Source organism: Sturnira hondurensis, unplaced genomic scaffold (assembly GCF_014824575.4).
Source record: "Sturnira hondurensis isolate 20B ecotype Veracruz unplaced genomic scaffold, ASM1482457v3 Scaffold0024805, whole genome shotgun sequence".
Lineage (NCBI taxonomy): Eukaryota > Metazoa > Chordata > Mammalia > Chiroptera > Phyllostomidae > Sturnira > Sturnira hondurensis.
In genome coordinates, this window is record NW_028097436.1 from 1,861,740 (window position 1) to 1,879,838 (window position 18,099).

At 45.5% G+C, this 18,099-nt stretch overlaps 1 protein-coding gene across 5 annotated transcripts in view; it reads right to left on the reverse strand.

The window, feature by feature from the left end:
* DOCK5 (dedicator of cytokinesis 5) overlaps positions 1-18,099 on the reverse strand; it is a 197,287-nt gene that overhangs the window by 25,551 nt on the left and 153,637 nt on the right. For all 5 annotated transcript variants that reach the window (XM_037038679.1, XM_037038680.1, XM_037038678.1 and 2 more), the window contains 10 exons: positions 16,688-16,766; positions 15,247-15,347; positions 12,832-12,890; positions 12,377-12,531; positions 10,857-10,942; positions 8,630-8,789; positions 7,845-7,885; positions 7,134-7,224; positions 4,486-4,605; positions 2,195-2,284 (listed from right to left, as the gene is read on the reverse strand). In XM_037038679.1, coding sequence (XP_036894574.1) covers positions 2,195-2,284; positions 4,486-4,605; positions 7,134-7,224; positions 7,845-7,885; positions 8,630-8,789; positions 10,857-10,942; positions 12,377-12,531; positions 12,832-12,890; positions 15,247-15,347; positions 16,688-16,766 — 982 coding nt within the window. The remainder of the gene's footprint in view (positions 1-2,194; positions 2,285-4,485; positions 4,606-7,133; positions 7,225-7,844; positions 7,886-8,629; positions 8,790-10,856; positions 10,943-12,376; positions 12,532-12,831; positions 12,891-15,246; positions 15,348-16,687; positions 16,767-18,099) is intronic.

Here is an 18,099-nt window from a genome sequence, read left to right on the forward strand (position 1 = left end):
GGCTCCAGAGGATGCTGCCTTTCGTGCAGAGAGGCCTCCCTACGGGGCTCCAGAGGACGTCTCTCAGCCCCTCCCACCACGTCCAAATTGTTACAGCAGGGCACCCCCACCGGTCCACAGCGGGCATGTTCCAAAACCCCAATGGATGTCTAAAACTTCAGACAGTACTGAACTGTGTGTATGCTACATTTTATCCCACACATACACTCCTGTGGTGAAGTTTAACTTATAAATTAGACACAGTAAGAGATTAACAATAACTACTAATAAAATAAAACGATTATAACCATCTACTGTAATAAAAGTTATGTGAATGTGGGATCCGTGTCTCCCTCTCTAACAGTATCTTACATTGTCTGTGTGTCACCTTTTCACAGAAGGGAAGCACTTTACAGCTTCTCTTTGGCGTATCAGAATTGCCTGGGTCACCACCTTTGCCCTTGGGCACCGTTCTTACGAACATAATGGTTACTGGAACACAAGCACTGCGTGCGACACCTTGAGAGCTGGTCTCATAACTCAGACTAAGGGGCAGGGAGCGTCCACAGCAGGGCACACTGGGCAAAGGGGCATCCAAGGCGGGATGCAGCAGGATGCAGTGGGATCACGCGAGATTTCATCATGGCATTCAGAACGGCATGCAATTTAAATGAGTCAATTGTTTTTTCTGAAATTTTCCACTTAACATTTCAGACTGCATTTGACTGCAGGTAACTGAAACCACAGAGAGTAAAGTTGCAGGTAAGCGGGGACACCAGTGCACTTATCTCCGTCAAGGTTTCTACCAGTGTTGTCTTAGACGGTTAACATGTTACACTTCTAACTCAGCTCAGTTATGAAATTAAGGCATGATATTTTAAGTAATGGCAGAGGTTGGTGCAACACACTGGCAAACACCTTTCAAAGTGCTGTTGCCTACCACCTCCTCACATAAATTATTGCCTGACAGTGGATGACCTGACCTGTTGTGACCCCTCTACCAAAAAGTAGCAAATTAGTATTTTGCTGGCCTGCATGGGGCATCTGGAAGACAGCTTTTGCTTTCCTGCGCTGTGTTAAAATAGCTGGCCTCTGCCAACAGCCAGGCGCAGCGCGGAGGCTCAGCGGACTGTAAAAGCATCGGGTCAGCCAAACGGTCTGCTCTGCTTTCCCTTAAAATGAAAGATGCATTTTTCATTTTCACCAATAACTTCATTGACATTTTTAGTATGTCAGCTCTCTCCCAGGTGGTATAACACTGACTGTCCTCAATTCATGTCTCCGTTTGATCACTACGCACTCCAACGGGTCTGCCCAACCGTGGAGCATCGTCCAGAGACATCTCCAAAACAAAACCGCAAGCCACTTTCGACCCATTCCATCAGTCACAGCACCTTCTCCATACACTGCACAAATCTTTTCCTTTGTATTTCAGTTGTTTTTACCTTTCTTGAAATAATAAAGTATAACATGCCAAGAATGTTGCATATTTTCCTCCATGTTCAATATTAAAATAGCTGTACAAAAATTCACCAATTTTGGTAAGTTTTTAAAAAATGCACACTGATATGACAGCTGTCACAATACAATCTAACAGAACTGTTCTGAATGATGTTAAAGACAACTGAGTGCTACTAGAGCCATCTCACAGAAAAAAACAAACGCATGTTTTGGCTAACCCAGCAGAGTACTCCAGTGACACCGGGGAGATGGGGCAAGGCAAAATTTGGGAATAGGTTCTGGCAGAAGCATTTTATAACTTAACCAAAATGTGCACAACGGCACCCTGAAGAAATAAAACAAAGCTCCAAGATGAGCAGTCCAGCCATTCAGCAGGGACCCTGGGGCACCACAGCACAAGCGATTCTAAGGAATAGAAGATTCCAGAAAACGTCTGAAACACGGGCGGAGCTCCCTGAGGACAGGGTGACTGTGGGGGAAGAGAGGCAGGGACATGGGGGTCCACAGAGGAACAGTAGGCACAAGGAGGGGAGTGAGGGCTGTGGACCAGGCCCCAAGCCTCCCTCGGGACAATCTGGGGAAATAACGGTAACAGCTTTTGGACCTCATCTCTTTCCATTTTTATTTCAATCCAGGTTTACTTTCCCACTGTAAAGAACATCATCTATCCTGACTTTCTGAAGTGTAGAGAAACATTCTTGTGAGCACCCCAGGGTTGGGGTGGGGGGCTTGGCACATGCTGAGCCCAACTCACCAGGAGATTGCCAAGGCCCTCGTAGTCAAACACTTTGCTCTCATAAGTCTCAGCCAACTCCTTGCTCAGCTTGATGGCCTTCTCCCACATCTTCAGAAAGAGAAAAGTGGAGAACAAAGCTGTCATTCATCTAGCTGTAAAAGCCACTTGAAAGTCACTGGCAGTGACTAATGAGTCAGGAGGGTTGAATTTCTGCAGATATTCCCAACATGCCTCATTTCCTGGATTAACTAAATCTTTCTGTTGACATCATAAAGCTACTCTATCTTGTCTGCTTTGCTGGGGGGTCTCTTGTGTAATTCTGTTTGCAAACCATGAAGAACAAACACCATGTGTCCCCAAACAAAGCAATACTGAGCTTACAGGGCAAAGCACTAAAGGCCAATGGAATTGGAGGGAGGCCTGTTCTGGAGCCTCGGCCTTGCGAGCGTGAAAGCCCTGTTGGAGGGGAAAGTTGGTGTGGCTTCTACTTGTGTGTGTGTGTGTGTGTGTGTGTGTGTGTGTGTGTGTGTATGTTTCTAGTTAGGCTGCCTGGGAGGAGGGGGAAATGGAAGAAAGGCTAACCATTCTGTCGTGTGGAATCTGGGAAACTGTGCACCAAGTGTCAGCCAAAGATCCCCAGAGCACTGACTTCTATTTCTAACTAAGCTGTCTATTTAGTCAAGGAGTCCTAGGGAAGGCCCGGGGCACCCATGACTGCGTGAGGTGCAGCCTAATGCATGCCTGGTGCCTGAGGCCAGCATCCCAGGTTGATCCCGTGTTCGTTTTGGCATTTCACAACATGTCTCTGAAGTGGACGCTACTAGCAATGTCCAACTTCATTCTTGTCAACCAGGCGCTACGTTCCATTGTTTCTGGCTGCTAAAAAAATGTGTGTGTGGTTCACACTCATTTTAAAACTCAGAATATTTAAAAATAAAAACTTTCAAAAATCATCGTTTGTCAAATGTGCCCTCTGAAATTTCAAGGTCTTGGTCACTAACAAAGCTCTGAAGCATGCCTCACGGAAACGATTCCGAATCAGCTGGCACAGAATTCTCTCCACATCGCACTAAATGTCAAGTCACACAAGGGACAGGGAGAGAGCCTCGCACAGCAGTTCTCAGAGCATGCTCCCGGTCTCCGAGAGTCCCCAGGACACCTTCAGGGGGATGTGAAGTCAACTCATCTTCTTAATGCTAATGCTAATGCTATGTGCGTTTTCAACAGTCATTCTCTTGTGAGCCCGCAGTGCACTTCCCAGAGGCTGCGGGGTGTCCGACATCACAGCAGAAAGCAGGCAGAGGCGGCTGTGGAAGAGAGTTGTGAGGAAGCCAAACGCCACTCACGTCACTAGCATTTTGGGACATACAGTCATTTTTTTCAAAAATAGATATGGTTTATCTTAACAGTAATAGGCTTACTATCATTGTTAAAATAAGTAAGTATTTAAGAGTTGTGTCAGTTTCTAAGAGGATAAGCAGCCATAGATACAACCCATGAGAACGAGGTTCTCCGGGTCCTCGGTGATTTTTTACAGAGTAATGGGTGCAGAGACCAAAATGTTTGAATAAAGCTATTTGCTCTCTGAGCCTTAAGTTCTTCATCTGAAAAAAGGAGACAAAATCTACCTCGTAGGGTTTCAGGGTGAATGAAATTAGGAAAAAATTGGGAAATCACCCAAAACAGTCACTAACACCAAATAGATGGTAGCTATTTTATCATGACGATTCTTTGGCTAATTTGTTTAACAACAGTCCCCGATGAAGGAAGCAAGGCTGGCTGGGTGTGGTGGCCGTGACTGCCCACAGGCTTCTGATGCCCCCCGAACCTGGCATCTGCTGTTCAGACAGCAGACGCATTGTCTGTCTTTCTCACCAACCCCTTTTATATATTTTTTTTCATTAGAATTTTTTAAATGTAAAAGCCTTCCAGCTGGACATGCTCTCTCCTGCTGACCACAGACTCCACAACTTCCAGCCCAGTTCCGTGTTTATTTGAGCGTGCCCCTGTGCACCTCAGCTGCAAGGCACTGCTGGCCGACGTGGGCCCAGAGGGATGTGGGCCTGGTGCAGACCTGAGGGGGTCACAGGGGTCTCCCCCAAATGTGTAGTCGACTGGTCAGAAACGTGGATGTCCTGGGGACTCCAGGGCTTGTGGCTGGCGTTGGCCGTCTGAGCTGTCTTATGGGGGACTGTGTCCTTTACCCCTGGGCCTGTGGTACCTCTGGCTGGCCAGCGTCAAGAGTGCACTGCAGGATGGTTGTCATTGTCCTCTGTCCCCTCATACATAGCAGACAACCCAACACTCACTTTGCCTTTGTCAAAGTAGGATATGATTTCCTGATACAGCTTCTCTTTCAGCTCTTGCTGGGTGTACACATAGTAACTGTCCCTCTGGAGCAGATGGGGGGCACAGGGCTTGTCAGACCACTGAAAAGCAAGTGAAAGAGATGAATGCACCCCTCAGTTAACTTGATTCCGTAATTAAAGGGGATTAACACACATTTAGTTTACAAAGGTCATAGAAATATTGGCGCATATATATACACACACACATATATGTGACTTATCCATATTGCATTTTAGACTATTTATTCAACACACAAAATGCACACAGACACACTACATGCCAGCTTCACAACCAGTGGCATGTTGAGTGGACCACACGCAAGGTGGCCCCGGGGAAGCCCTAGCCACCGTGACAGCGTTGCATTGAAGGTACCGGCCACACAGGTCAGAGAAAGATCAGAAGTAAGAACATGGGGGGGGGGGGCAGGGGTGCAGCTCTCACTGCGCAAAAACAGTGACTTCATTCTTCACGGCTGATGATTTTACCATGGGTGCCAACTAAGGAACTATCACAAACACAGAGAATCAAGTCCTCCATTAGTGGGATAAAACAGTGACATACTTAGAAATCATTTAAAGAGAGGTTTCACATAAATAGATAACTATGCTAAAATAACAGAAAAAATGAGTTTAAAAAGAATAAATCCAAAATGATAAGCTAGGCAGGCACAACAATGTGAACGTACTGAATTCCACCAAACTGTACACTTAAAAATGAATGGGACAGCTAATGTTATGTTTTGCATACTTTACTAAAATTAAATTAGGAAGAAAAAACATCTAGGAATCAACACAACAAGGAACACATGGGACTTCTACTCAGAAAACCTGCACAGACCACTGCAGGGCACAAAAGCAGACTGGAACAAAGAGAACGCCACACCATGCTTCGGGATAAGAAAATGCTATTTCAAAAATATGAAAATTCTCCCTAAATTAAAAATTTTAATTTATGACTCCAAAGTCCATATGGAAAATAAAAGGAAACAGGTAGAAAACTCTGAGAACGAACAGCAATGAAGAGGAAGATAGTTTTATTAACTACCAGGTAATAGAACATACCGTAAAGAATTAATAATTAAGAGTGTGGCACTGGTTATGAATAGTCAGAGACCCATGCAAAAGCACAGAAATCAAAAAAGAGACTCTCCCTGTCCCATGTGGGGGATTCGTACGTGACAAAGAAGGGGTCTCCTACCCAGGAGGAAAATGCGGACCATAATCCGCACCCCTAACGAGTAGCTGTCTGGGGAGAAGGGCTGCATCCACACGTCACCCCTTTCTCGCCAGGACAGGAGAATTTAATTTTCTGAGCAGCACAAATAAAAGGATCTCTGGCTACCAACACCAGGGTTTCTTTCTGGTCATCCTGCAGTCAACCAGCCGCCCCCACCTAACCCCACACAGGAAGGTTTCTCTAGCCTCAGGCTGAACATGAATTGGGAATGGCTGCCTTGGGGGGAGACTCCTTTGTTTAACTACAAAGCTTAGCACAATGTGCATGTATTGTTCTAGTACAAAATAAAAAGGAAATTACACAGGAAACGAATTGTTGGGGGCACGAATGGAGGCGGGAGGTATACAACGAGGTCCATGTTGGCAGTGATGGAGGGCTGAAAAAACATGGATTGAAAAACAGGACACGGAAGGGAGAGCTGCACTCCTGTGTTCACGCAGTGCTACCGTCACAAGACAGGGAAGCCCCCTGAGTGTCCGCGGGGGCATGATGCTGTACATGTGCAATGGGATTACTCAGGCAAGAGTCGGAAGGAAACCCTACCATCTGCAACTGCACTGACGGACCTGCAGGGCATCACGCTAAGTGGAATGAGTCAGACAGGGAAAGACAAATACTGGACAGTGACAAATGCGAAAACACCAAGCTCCTGAAAACAGACAGTAGAATGGTAGTTACCAGGGGCTGGGGCACAGCAGGGGGCGGCAAATTGAGCAGATTAAGTTAAGGGTTATAGACTTATAGCCAGTAGATAAGTCAGTCCCGATGATCTAACACACAATATAGTGATTACAGGCAACAACACTGTCTTATAAACTTCGAAGTTCCCAAGACACTACTCTTAATCCCATGACAAAAAAGAAATGATAATTAAGTGACAACACAGAGGTGTTAGCTACGGTGGTAATTAAACTATGATATATAAATGTACCAAAACATATGCACACCATGAATGTACAGTGTTATAAGTCAATTGTATCACAACTTCTAAAAAGTGCAGAGCTTAAGAGTACATTTTAGACAGAGGGGTGTGATTCTTGCTGGTGGAAAATGTGGGGGTGTTTCCTCATCTACAGTGTCAATTACCAGGGGCCTGTATGTTGTAGTCTGCTTCCTAAGGATTTTTAAATCTATGGAATCACTTCTTTATGAATCATCCAATGAAAACTGACATTTCCCCGACCTTGATCTGAAAATTAGCTGTGTTCACTTAGAAAGTGTAACAGCACTCTTGGATGCAAGGCTCTCCCCAGAATAAGGATCATTCCCATCACGGTCCCAAAGTGTAGAGGGCGTGGCCCCATAGCACTGGACAGCTGACCAGCTGCACTCTGCCCTCCGCCAGGGGGAAGCCGGCAGCTGGCCGACTCACCTGCAGAAGCTCTGCGTGCAGGAGCAGCGTGCAGGCAGCTTCTGTGTAGTTCTCGCAGTCTCGGTGCAAATCTCGCAGCTTGTATAGGTACCTGGTAAGAGAGGGAGCAAGGGGAGTTTTGCTAAATGTGCCCACCCAGCACTTGACCCATTCCACAACCTGCCTTCCCATCTCTTCTCCCCTCTACTCCTCCCTTCCTTACTTCTCTAACCCTCGGTGCTGCCTCCCGCCATTGCGTTTTTCCTACTCTGTCTACTCCATATTCTTTTTCGAAGGCAGTGTGTCTGTTTATGTTTATGCCATGGACCTCTTTGGGAAGCTGGTAAGAGCTATGGAATCTCTCTAAAAAAAATGCATAGAATTCATGTCCACGTGTGCCCCATATTCAGGGCTCCCTGGATTTCAGGCTAACATTCCTTGACAGAAGGCAGATTTCGTGCTTCTTGTGGGCAGATTTTGCGGATGGCCCTGGCTAGCACCCTTGATTCTTTCTTGGAATTCAACACCATCCTCCCTGGGTGCTGCCTTGTGCTATCCTGCCCGTGTCTCTGCCTAAACAGGTCACCCTTTCGGGGGAACAGGGAGGTCCCACACTTGCTGGTGTCTCTCAAAGCAGCACGCACAGGGCTGGGGCTTAGTATTTGTGGGTGGGAAAAGTAAATAATAAAGCCATGATGTAGACAGCAAGTGCAGATGTTCCCTTCAGCTTACCTTATGTAAATGTCCTCTCTCTTCTTCTCTTTATAGAAATTCTGTAAAAAGTCCAAAACATCAACATCAATTAAGAGCTATTGACTAGTTTGCCACGTAAATGGTCAAATAGCTACTTTTGCTTTTCCACAGAGTCCCTTCTCCACAGAGTTGATTGTTTTCCTTTAACAGATATCCCCCACAAGGACAGGATGCAACAATTTATAAAGAAGAGAAGTTGAAGCATTTTTGGGGGTCCAGGCCTCTGAGCAACTTGTGGGGAACCTCGTAAGGGAACAAACTGGCTTTGACTCAGGGGCCCTGACACTCCGCTTTCTCAGGGAAACGGGGGCGGTAGGTGGTCAGGTTAGCTGACAGGAACGGCAACCCACAGCCCCAAGGAATGTGGTCCCAGACACGTGAGTCTAGGGAAAGGCAAGGCCGCAGCAGACTGCCATCCTGAGATTTCAGGCCCTGACACTCTGCTCACGGTGCAGGGTTTCTCATGCAGGTTCATCTGCACCCAGTAATCCCAGCAACCAGGGACTGCACGTAATCGAGGCTGAGGAACAGGTCCAGGACGGCCTTCAGAAGGACAGGTAAAAGCTTGTGTTGCGTTTTCCATCCCTGTTTCCAAATTTATATTCAGGGACTGTGGTGCTGGCATCTTACGACTCAGCAGGACAGACTCCGTGAAAGGGTCCCAGGGGACCTTCGTGTCTGTGAGGTCTGCTTGGTGCTGACTGAGGCGGGTGCAGGGCGGCCAGACTGCCTGCCCTCCGGCCGTGCCAGGGACAAGCACCTACCAGCACATTCACAGTGCAGCTCATGCGATTCTCCTTGCTCTCATCATGCATGACGATGGTTCTGTAGTCCAGGAGATTCTCCAAGAGGCTGCTGACCAGGAATGCGAAAACTTCCCCAGAGCCGGAGAGGTACTTATGTTTCCGGCAGTGTTCCAGGAGCCTGAGGGGAGAAGGTGGAGACAAAGGCGGGGTCTGATAATGTCCTTCCAGCACCATTTGCAAGTGCTGCCCAGGCCCCAGCAGCAGGTGGTGCCAGAACAGGAGACACACCTCCACCACAGGCCCTCAAGTTCCACCGTTCCTTCTCAGTGTTAGTTATCGTTAGCTCAAGCCACCAAGAAACCTGGCCCACAGTGCCCTTCTTTGAGTGTCTCTCTGTATTTCTTTTTTTTTTGTTGTTGGTTTTTGTTTTCTTGTCAGAAACACAAAAATGGGAACCACTGCCCAAAAGGTTTGAGTATGTTTTCTGGTCACTCAAGTTGAAAGAGACCATCCTCCCAGGGCACCCCGTGAGCATTCCAAAGAGGCCTGTGGGAGTTCCCTGCACACAGTCAGACCCGTGGCTCTTTACACACTGGTGTCATTTTCAGAGCAAAAACGAAGAGTTGTGAGACTGAGGCTAAACGTTAGCTCCAAATCTGCTTTTTGGGCCCCAAAGAGCAAAGCTTCTATAGGAACATCTTCCATTGGAGGATTAGAAGAAAACCTGGGGAACAAGAGAAAAGGAAGAGGAAGAAATGTGTTCGAAGAATGAGTCCACACTCTAGGGTTATTCTCGGGTTCTGGAGATTTGCATGGCCATATTTTTCTGAGCTAGGGACCCAGGAAGAACAAAGAAAACAAAATAAGATATTTATGTGAAAACAGCTATCGGACTGAAAAATAAGTAGTTTATCATTTGTAAGTTTTTTGGATGTGCTCGTATGTGTCTGTAATTTCTCCATTTAACTCCTATATGAAATCAGAATTGCAGAAGTGACAAGTTGGGAGGTTTGGAGCCTGTTTGAACAGGCAGATCTAGTAGAAACAGGATAAAACGATCCAAAAGTGGTCTTATCAGCCAGTAAAAACATCACAGGAAAGGACTTCCAGTTCTTTAAAATACAGGTGAGTCATCAACTCATTTCTGAGTACCCGGTGTGCTGGTTCCTTTAAAAAATAAAAAACAAAAGGAAGTTGGGAGTGTGGCCCTCAAGCACCGTCTCTGCACACACTCCCGGGAACAGGTGGGCAATGACTGAGCAGGCACACCCCAACTTGTCGGTCCACACCGGGGATGTTCAGAGAACACAAGACACGGGGAGTCTAGGGCAGTTCTGCCCCGCTGACGGGAGGACGTGGAGGTACAATAACAGCGCCGAGCCCAATCGCCAGAGCAACCAGTGCTTGCTCAGCATCGAATCTGTAACAGACACTAGGAAAATGCATGATCTAGATTCAGCCTCGCCACGATGTCAAAATACAGATCCTAGTATTGCAGATGGGGAAAAGAGGGTGTTAGATGGGTTATGTCACTAGTCCAGAGTCAAATGCCGAGAATGAAGAGAAAAGAGGATTTGAAGCTCAATCTTACTGTTACTTCAATGTGCAAGTGTTTTTAACCCTCTTTTGATACTGTAATTCCTGTGTGCAAAGGAGAGTTAAGAGGGCTGCAGGGTGCCGGGTGTGGGTGTGGGTGTGGGTGGGGTGTGTGGGGAGCTGGGGCGCTAATGTGAGCACAGGGAGGAGTGAATGCTGGGCTGGAGGAGGCGCAGGCAACATATATCCCCGCAGGCAACATATATCCCTGCAGGCAACATATATCCCCGGTGTTCTTAGAGGTCCTTTAAGGGAACAGGGTATATTCAAACGTAAAGTGATCCTTGAAGTGTGTACTTCCCTTATTCTTGAAATTGTTGCTTTGAAGCCATTATCAGAGGTGTTACTACTTTTCCTGCAGTTCATCAATTCAAACACTGGGCACAATGCGTTGTATCTCTGTGTCTCTCCATCCACCTGCTCTGTGCTCAATGGCCAGGCTGGCCAGGAAAACAGGACATTTGACTCATATCAGATAACCCAGAATGAGCAGTGGACGGTAAACCCCACCGACCCACTGAGAACCGTCTGGGGTGGTGTCCCCGGTGATTCCGCGGCTCCTCCGGGGCTGTGTAAGTGCAGGCAAATCTGCTTTTCTCCATCCCTAACTGACATCATCAACTTGAGGGTCTGTGTCTGAAATACTCACAGTTTTTCCAGAAGGACCTTGTACTGTTCATCTCCTCTGCCGCCTTCCACCTCCTGGTCCAGCTTCGTGATCAGTTCATTCTCAAACTGAAAGTAGAGACAAAAGCCCACAGGGCAATGTTGTATCTTAGAAGAGGACATGAGGGACACCCAGCCGGCCCCTGCAGATTTGCCCAGCTCCCTCTTTAAATCGTAGATAATCTTCAGTGTAGTTTGAGGAAGACGGCGCATCACAGCACCCATTAACAGTGCATGGAGAAACTTTCTGAGTAGCCTCATGTTACTCCATCCCTTGTCATATTTGCAGAGAAAAATTACCCCAAACACGACTACCCTATTACAACTATGCATATAAAAATAGCTTAAAGATTCAAATTTTCTAATTTATTTTTGGCTTTTGTCTCAGCCTCGTCAATGGGATTGCTTTTTTTCTGATTTTGCAGAGCTGAATACCTTTGAGGTGACTAATGTGCACTTTTTGGCCCAAATTTCTGAAGGAAAAATAAGAATGTACATTATAGATGAGTAGCACTAATTCGGTACCAATATGTTTTTAATTCTTTTATTTATGCTTATGTGTTAAAGGTATAAGTCTAGAAAGCAGTAACAGTATCTGCATGCAAAATAACACCCTGAAATATAATAATTGTTTTTATTTCTAAATATAAATTAAAAGTTGAATTAAAAAAATAAAACAAATTTTTTTCCTGAAAGGTTGGCCAAAAACGTGGGTGCACACTATACCCAGGAGTGCTAAAATTATACATGGCAAAAGACAGTAGCTACAAGATCTTCCTTTCAATATTAATATGCTGTATAGATAAGAAAAATAGAACAGAGAAAAAACATAAGCAAACGGAGGTCATAAACCAGAGTCCTCTGCATCATTCCCTTGTTCTTCAGCCTTACTCTCTCAGCTGCATGGCAGCAAGTAGGATTAAAAATGCATGAAGTAGGCCCTGGCTGGTGTAGCTCAGTGGATTGAGTGCGGGCCTGTGAATCAGAGGATCGTGGTTCGATNCCCTGAAAGGTTGGCCAAAAACGTGGGTGCACACTATACCCAGGAGTGCTAAAATTATACATGGCAAAAGACAGTAGCTACAAGATCTTCCTTTCAATATTAATATGCTGTATAGATAAGAAAAATAGAACAGAGAAAAAACATAAGCAAGCGGAGGTCATAAACCAGAGTCCTCTGCATCATTCCCTTGTTCTTCAGCCTTACTCTCTCAGCCGCACGGCAGCAAGTAGGACTAAAAATGCATGAAGTCATATTCTAAGTATGCAGCCACAGAGGGCAGCTTTAGGGAACTCATGTAGCGAAGAGACTGCTTTGAGGCCACCCTCAGTTGGAATATCTGCTTCTATCAATACTGCTTGACAAAACGAAATTTAAAAGGAAATTTTCAGGCTGACTTTGATGTGTATTATTCAGACTAGGGCTTCTCTATATAGAAAAAAAATAAACAAAGAGTTGACTACATGTGCATTACTAAGATTATAGGTCTGACCCCCTCTTACCATATGGAAATTGCCATTTCCACTGAAATTGAACTCACACTGCATCATATCAAAGAAAATGGGGATGGTGGCTTTCCGCAGCTCCACTTCAGGGGTCAGCGTGACCTCCAGAATGGGACCCACCATGGAGGGGATGAATTTGATTTTGTGGGGACCTGAAACGGGGGTAAGGAAGAGATTGAAAGATACGTTCACTGGAAGTGCAGGGTTACTGTCTTTCTCCACAGAACCTGAAGAAAAGAATAAGTTTACGCAGGCAAATCAACTCAATTCAGAACTGAGTGACTAAATACTGTATTCTGATTACAAGGGGATGTCCTACCAAGGTAAACACTCACTTCCAGACAGACAGACAGACAGACAAATAGATCTTAGGGTTACTGGAATTGAAATGAAGAAAGAGTTCACTGCGGCCCCGGAGCTGAGAGTGGGCTCATTCGAAGTTACACACTCACCCAAGTTGTACCACATGTCCCGGATCCGAAAGCCGAGTTCCTTCCTCATGTCCCCGTATCTAGGAGAAGATCATAAACCAAGAGAATGACTTTGCAGTGGAAATGAGTACTTACAATAAAATGAGGGGAATAAAAGCCCATGTCCCTCTAGGTCACATTTCAGGCAGATTCTGAGGCAAGGCCCCCGTATGAGATGAAGCTGATACCTAAACAAGCCCCTCAGGGGAGGGGAGCTTCAACAGCACGAGGAGGGATGTGTGCAAACATGAGAGTAAATGAGAAGCTGAGACAACAAACTGAAGGGAGGAGAGTGAGCAACATGCTGGTTGCTAAGCAAAGAAATAAAACGGAAACACTATTGAAAAGGATGACACATGGGGTATGATTTGTACAGTAATGTAACTGGTGCATTAACAAACACGCTGAATTGATATACTTACGTTAGAGTAGCCCATATTTTATACAGTGGGAAGCTTTGGACATATGTTCTCAATGAGGGGATACTGTCCCCTCGGGGCAAAAAAAGCCTACTGTTTTAATGAATAAGTGGCAGGTATATAGGAACAGTTTTTAAACAGATATATGTACCTATCTGTTGTATTACTATGTCACTGCACGGATGTGATTAGGAAAACAATTTCTAAAAAGGTTACCGATGAGAGTCAATAATGGGAAAGAAACTGAGAAACATGGGTCAAGACAATGGCTTTTGGGCGGAGGTGAATAAGAATGACCTGATCATCTGTTAAAGAATACATATTTTGCCCTGGCTGGTGTGGCTCAGTGGATTGAGCACTGGTCTGCAAACCAAAGGGTCACTGGTTTGATTCCCGGTCAGGGCATGTGCCTGGGTTGTGGGCCAGGTCCCCAGCAGAGGGCACATGAGAGGCAACCACACACTGATGTTTCTCTTTCCCTTCCCCTTTCTAAAAATAAATAAATAAAATCATTTTAAAAAAAGAATGCATATTTCTGGGGCTGCCCTCACCACATACTGGCTCCGAGGCTGGGGACGTGGAAATACAGAAACAGGGCGGGTCTGAGCAGACCTGCAGATGCTCCCAGGGAACGCTAACGTGACCGGTGACCCACCCGACACGCAGCTCTGTGTTTTCTCCTCAAGCTACTGTTGCACCAAGCATTTTCCAGACCCCTCCTTTGGAAATGCCTTCAGAAGCCAGTATAAAAATCATATTCAAAATTTTCTTGTACTATCTCATTTTAACACAACCATTGAATCTAGTTTTATTATTAAAATAAGTGTATGTGGTCACTATGTGGCTCATGATCAACAATAACTATTCCTATTATTCATTAATACTGTTGATGCTACTTCACTAAGAATAGGAGAAATCTGAAAAAATTTCTATAACCTCAATATGTACAAATGTTATCTCCAAAGCCGAGTCTCTGCTCTTACACATGTTTCACATGGATTATACTCATAGTCACACTCTGACCAAAACTGGAATCATTAATCCTAACAAGCCACTTCACCAGACTTGCTGTCAACTAACTTCACGTATGGTTATTCAACCAAAAGCAAACCTATCCTTGAAAGAAATTGTGTCATTTAAGATATTCTAAAGAGTGAGACTAAGGCCTCCATCTTAAAAATCAAGGATCTTTCGGTACCCTCCCCCACAAAGAAATGTGCAAAACAAGTTTCACTTTTATCATTGAAAACACAATCACTAAACCTCCATCTCTTAGCTACTAAGCTCAGTATTGTGAGGAGGAACCAGAGGTAAAGGGATGCTAAATAGTTTGTCAAGAATCCCAGACACCCCAGAAGGGGGAACAGAACTAAAACGTTACAGGTTTTAAATGATCAATTTCGCAAGTTCTTTCTAGCCACAGGACCTGTGAAGTTTCCAGACTCCCCATGAAGTTTCCAGACTCCCCGTGAACTCTGAAACACGCCTGAGACTAAAGCCATGAAAAGCTGCCCTGTAGATCTCATCACCCTTACACATACAGTCCATTTTGAAATCTGAGCAGGACGCTGCAGGGCATGTTTGGGAGGTGTGTTAGTCTCGGCTTCTGTGCTTCAGTGACTAAGAGGTACCAAAGCAGACTGCTTTGGGAAGCAAGCCATGATAGAGGCACTGGGCCTGCAGTTTGGACAACCTGCTACCAGAGGGCAGCTGTTCTTGGAGATGAGGGTACTGGCCAACATTCCTGCCTCTCCATGCATAGATTCTCTAAACAAACATGATGGGTGATGATAAAATCAAAGGGGCCTTGCAAAAAGAGTTGTGAGTCTGGGGAAATGAAGTCTACAAAATAATTATAAGACCTGTCTCACTAACAACATGGTAGCCAGTGGACAGTAATGTTTGTGATACCCAAAATCTTGCTCTGAAATGGAAAAACCACCTACCTAATGTAGAGCAAGTTTAAGAAGACACTTACTTTTTTACAATTTTGGTGCGCTTGGCTTCAGAGAAGGTTTCGAGCTGAAGGGACTCATGGGTGAGAAACGCTACGGCCAAATGGAAGTAATTGTTCCAGAGCTGCTCAAAATTAATTGTGTGGGTGAAAAGAAATGGAAAGTAACATTAATTAATAAGGGGTCAACATAAAACAGTACCATATGGTACAAGTCACTTGCAAGGGATTAACGGAAAAAAAAACCACAAAATGAAATCCACAAGACTTCTTTTCCTTTTTTGTGTTTTCAATTATTCAAACCTGCAAGTTTTAACGCTTAATATGCTTTTTAGAAAATCCAATTATATTTCTCCATACTCCCAGGATAAAGGCAAACTGCTTCCAAGAACTGTAACTATTCAGAGTAAATAGTTTGGCAATGTGTATAAAAAGCCCTAAGATTCTGCCAGACTTGTGAACTAGTACATAGGTTAGGACTCTACACTGGCAAAATACATCATGGGTATTTAAAAATATTTAAAACAAGGAAGACCCTCCCGGGGTTAGTGAACCTACAGAAAATGGAAATGATCTAACTGTTCATGAGAACATGGCCAAATAAACCATGGCCTGGCCAGACAACAGACTGCATTCAGCCATTAAAAAAACGGAAAATATTTAATACCATTGAGAAGATCACAGAAAAAGTAAATAAAATAAAGTGGATTAACAGGTTATCAAAGAACTTCACAGCCCAATTTTGGCACAGACGTACAATGACAAATGTAAACAAACATGGCACACATACACACATGTGGGCATACACATACACACATGTATGTATATAGCTATTTATCTCCTCTACTTAAGACTCTCCTCTTTTAATGTCCCACAGACACAAACGAAGGCACACGACACAGCAAACACACCCACAGAGCACACATGCGCACACACGCCCCATGACAGCAGGCCCAGTCTGCCTTCATCAGGGGCTAGGATAGCACTCTGTACATAAGAACACTCTAATATTTGTTGGACGAATGAATGAACGAAGGTGCAGCTAGTGGTCACTGGTTTTGTTATCACATGGGACTCTGAAGCAGCGTGTATAGCAACTATTCTGGAAACTCGCCATGGTCGGTAGAGGAGTGTCTGCAAGCCCGTCAGCAAGCGTGTGCGCGCGCGTGTGTCTGAGTTACGTTAATGGCAGAAGGTAACCTTACACTATTTGTGTTACGCTTTTCTGCTTTTTGCTTAGTTGTATTTTCTGCCATTACTTTTGTCACAAATACTAGCTTTACAGGAAGAAGAAAAAAAATCCCATTTTACCATGTGTGGAGGACAAGGTGATATGCTTTGGGAAAGAAGGACAAGAACACTTTTTGCATGTGGAAATGATAAAATCTAAAGTGTTTTCCAAAATAAAATGGTTCTCTTACTTTGGCTGAGAACTCCCGAACTCCCAGGTGAGTGGCATGCTTACCTGCAGTTCGAAGCTTGTCTGGTCCATGAAGCACCGTGTGAGCACCTCAGCAAACTGATTGATGGCTCGGAGGAAAACCCTGGGGGAGGGAACACTGGTTGAAAAAGGCCACTCCATGCCCACTGAAACACTTCCCGCCTATATTGGAAACCAAACCCGGACCTGTCAACAGATGAGGCCAATGACAGGGCCCTGCCTGCAGAGGACACTGAAGGTCGGTTTCCAGAACTGACTACCAGCTCTACTCAAGGCCACACCCCAGCGTAGCAGGAGGTGAGAGCCGAGATGACGGGCCCCTCCTGAGGCTCAGGCCATGCCTCCTTGCACTCTTGGTGATGCTTCCACTTCAAAGTCTGTGCAACCTGCCCCTCATCTGTGCATGGTCGGGAAGGGTTCTTCTAATCAGGTATAGGGACCAGGTAGCGTTAACAATAAGAGTGAGGGTCATGATTTACTTAATTTAGCCATGTAAAAAATTTTGAAGCTCTTTTAGTAGAACATACGTATTTAGTTCACTTCACTTCCATTCAACAAATACTTGTTATGGGCCAGAAACTGCAGAGGGCTGCCTTCAGTCATGCCTTGAAAGAGGCTGCTCCTGGTTTTAAGACATTTGCAGCTGGGTTGGGGTCATTTGCAACCATGACAAAAAACATGAAAAATTCGACAAAGGGGCATAAAGAGGGGAATCACAGGAAGAGAAGATGACAGCTAGGACAGAAAGACTTCCTTCGGAGCTGGTATCCCAGGGGCACTGAAGAAAGGGATGGGTGGCAGGATGACAGACAGGGATGAGAGAAGGCAGGCAGGTGGCAGAGCGGTATGAGGAACGCACGGAACTCGTTCAGGGCCTGGGAAGCCACTAGGGTGGGTGAAGCACAGGTTGTATCAGAGGGAAAGGGTGGAAGATAAGGCTAGAGATGCAGGGTGCGCCACGGTGCCAGGTCTTTGGCTGTTGGAGTGACAAGGACCAAATGGAGTCACTGGCAGACGCCTGGAAGAGCTGATGCTGACGATTCAGTGAGGAGACTGCAGCAGAGAGGAGTCAGAGCAGCCACCAGGGCCCAGCCCAAGGCAAGAACAGGAGCCCATACACTGGGTTCATGGGAGCGGGAGGGTCCTCGCTCGACAAATGATGCATTCGAGAAAACAATTTAACAGCACCTCACAAAAGTCAGAGTGCTGGTTACCAGGCCCAAGCGCAGTGACCCTTGAACAACACAGGGATTGGGGGCACTGCCCACCCCCACTGGTACAGTTAAAAATCCACGTTTAACTTACTCCCCAAAACTTCACACCCTCCGTTTCACACTGGCGGATTCAACTAACTCAGGATCAAAAATAGTAGTTTCAGTCTGAAGCTGGGAACTGTGGGTGTAGAGGGCTGATCGTTCTAATAACGGAAGAACAAT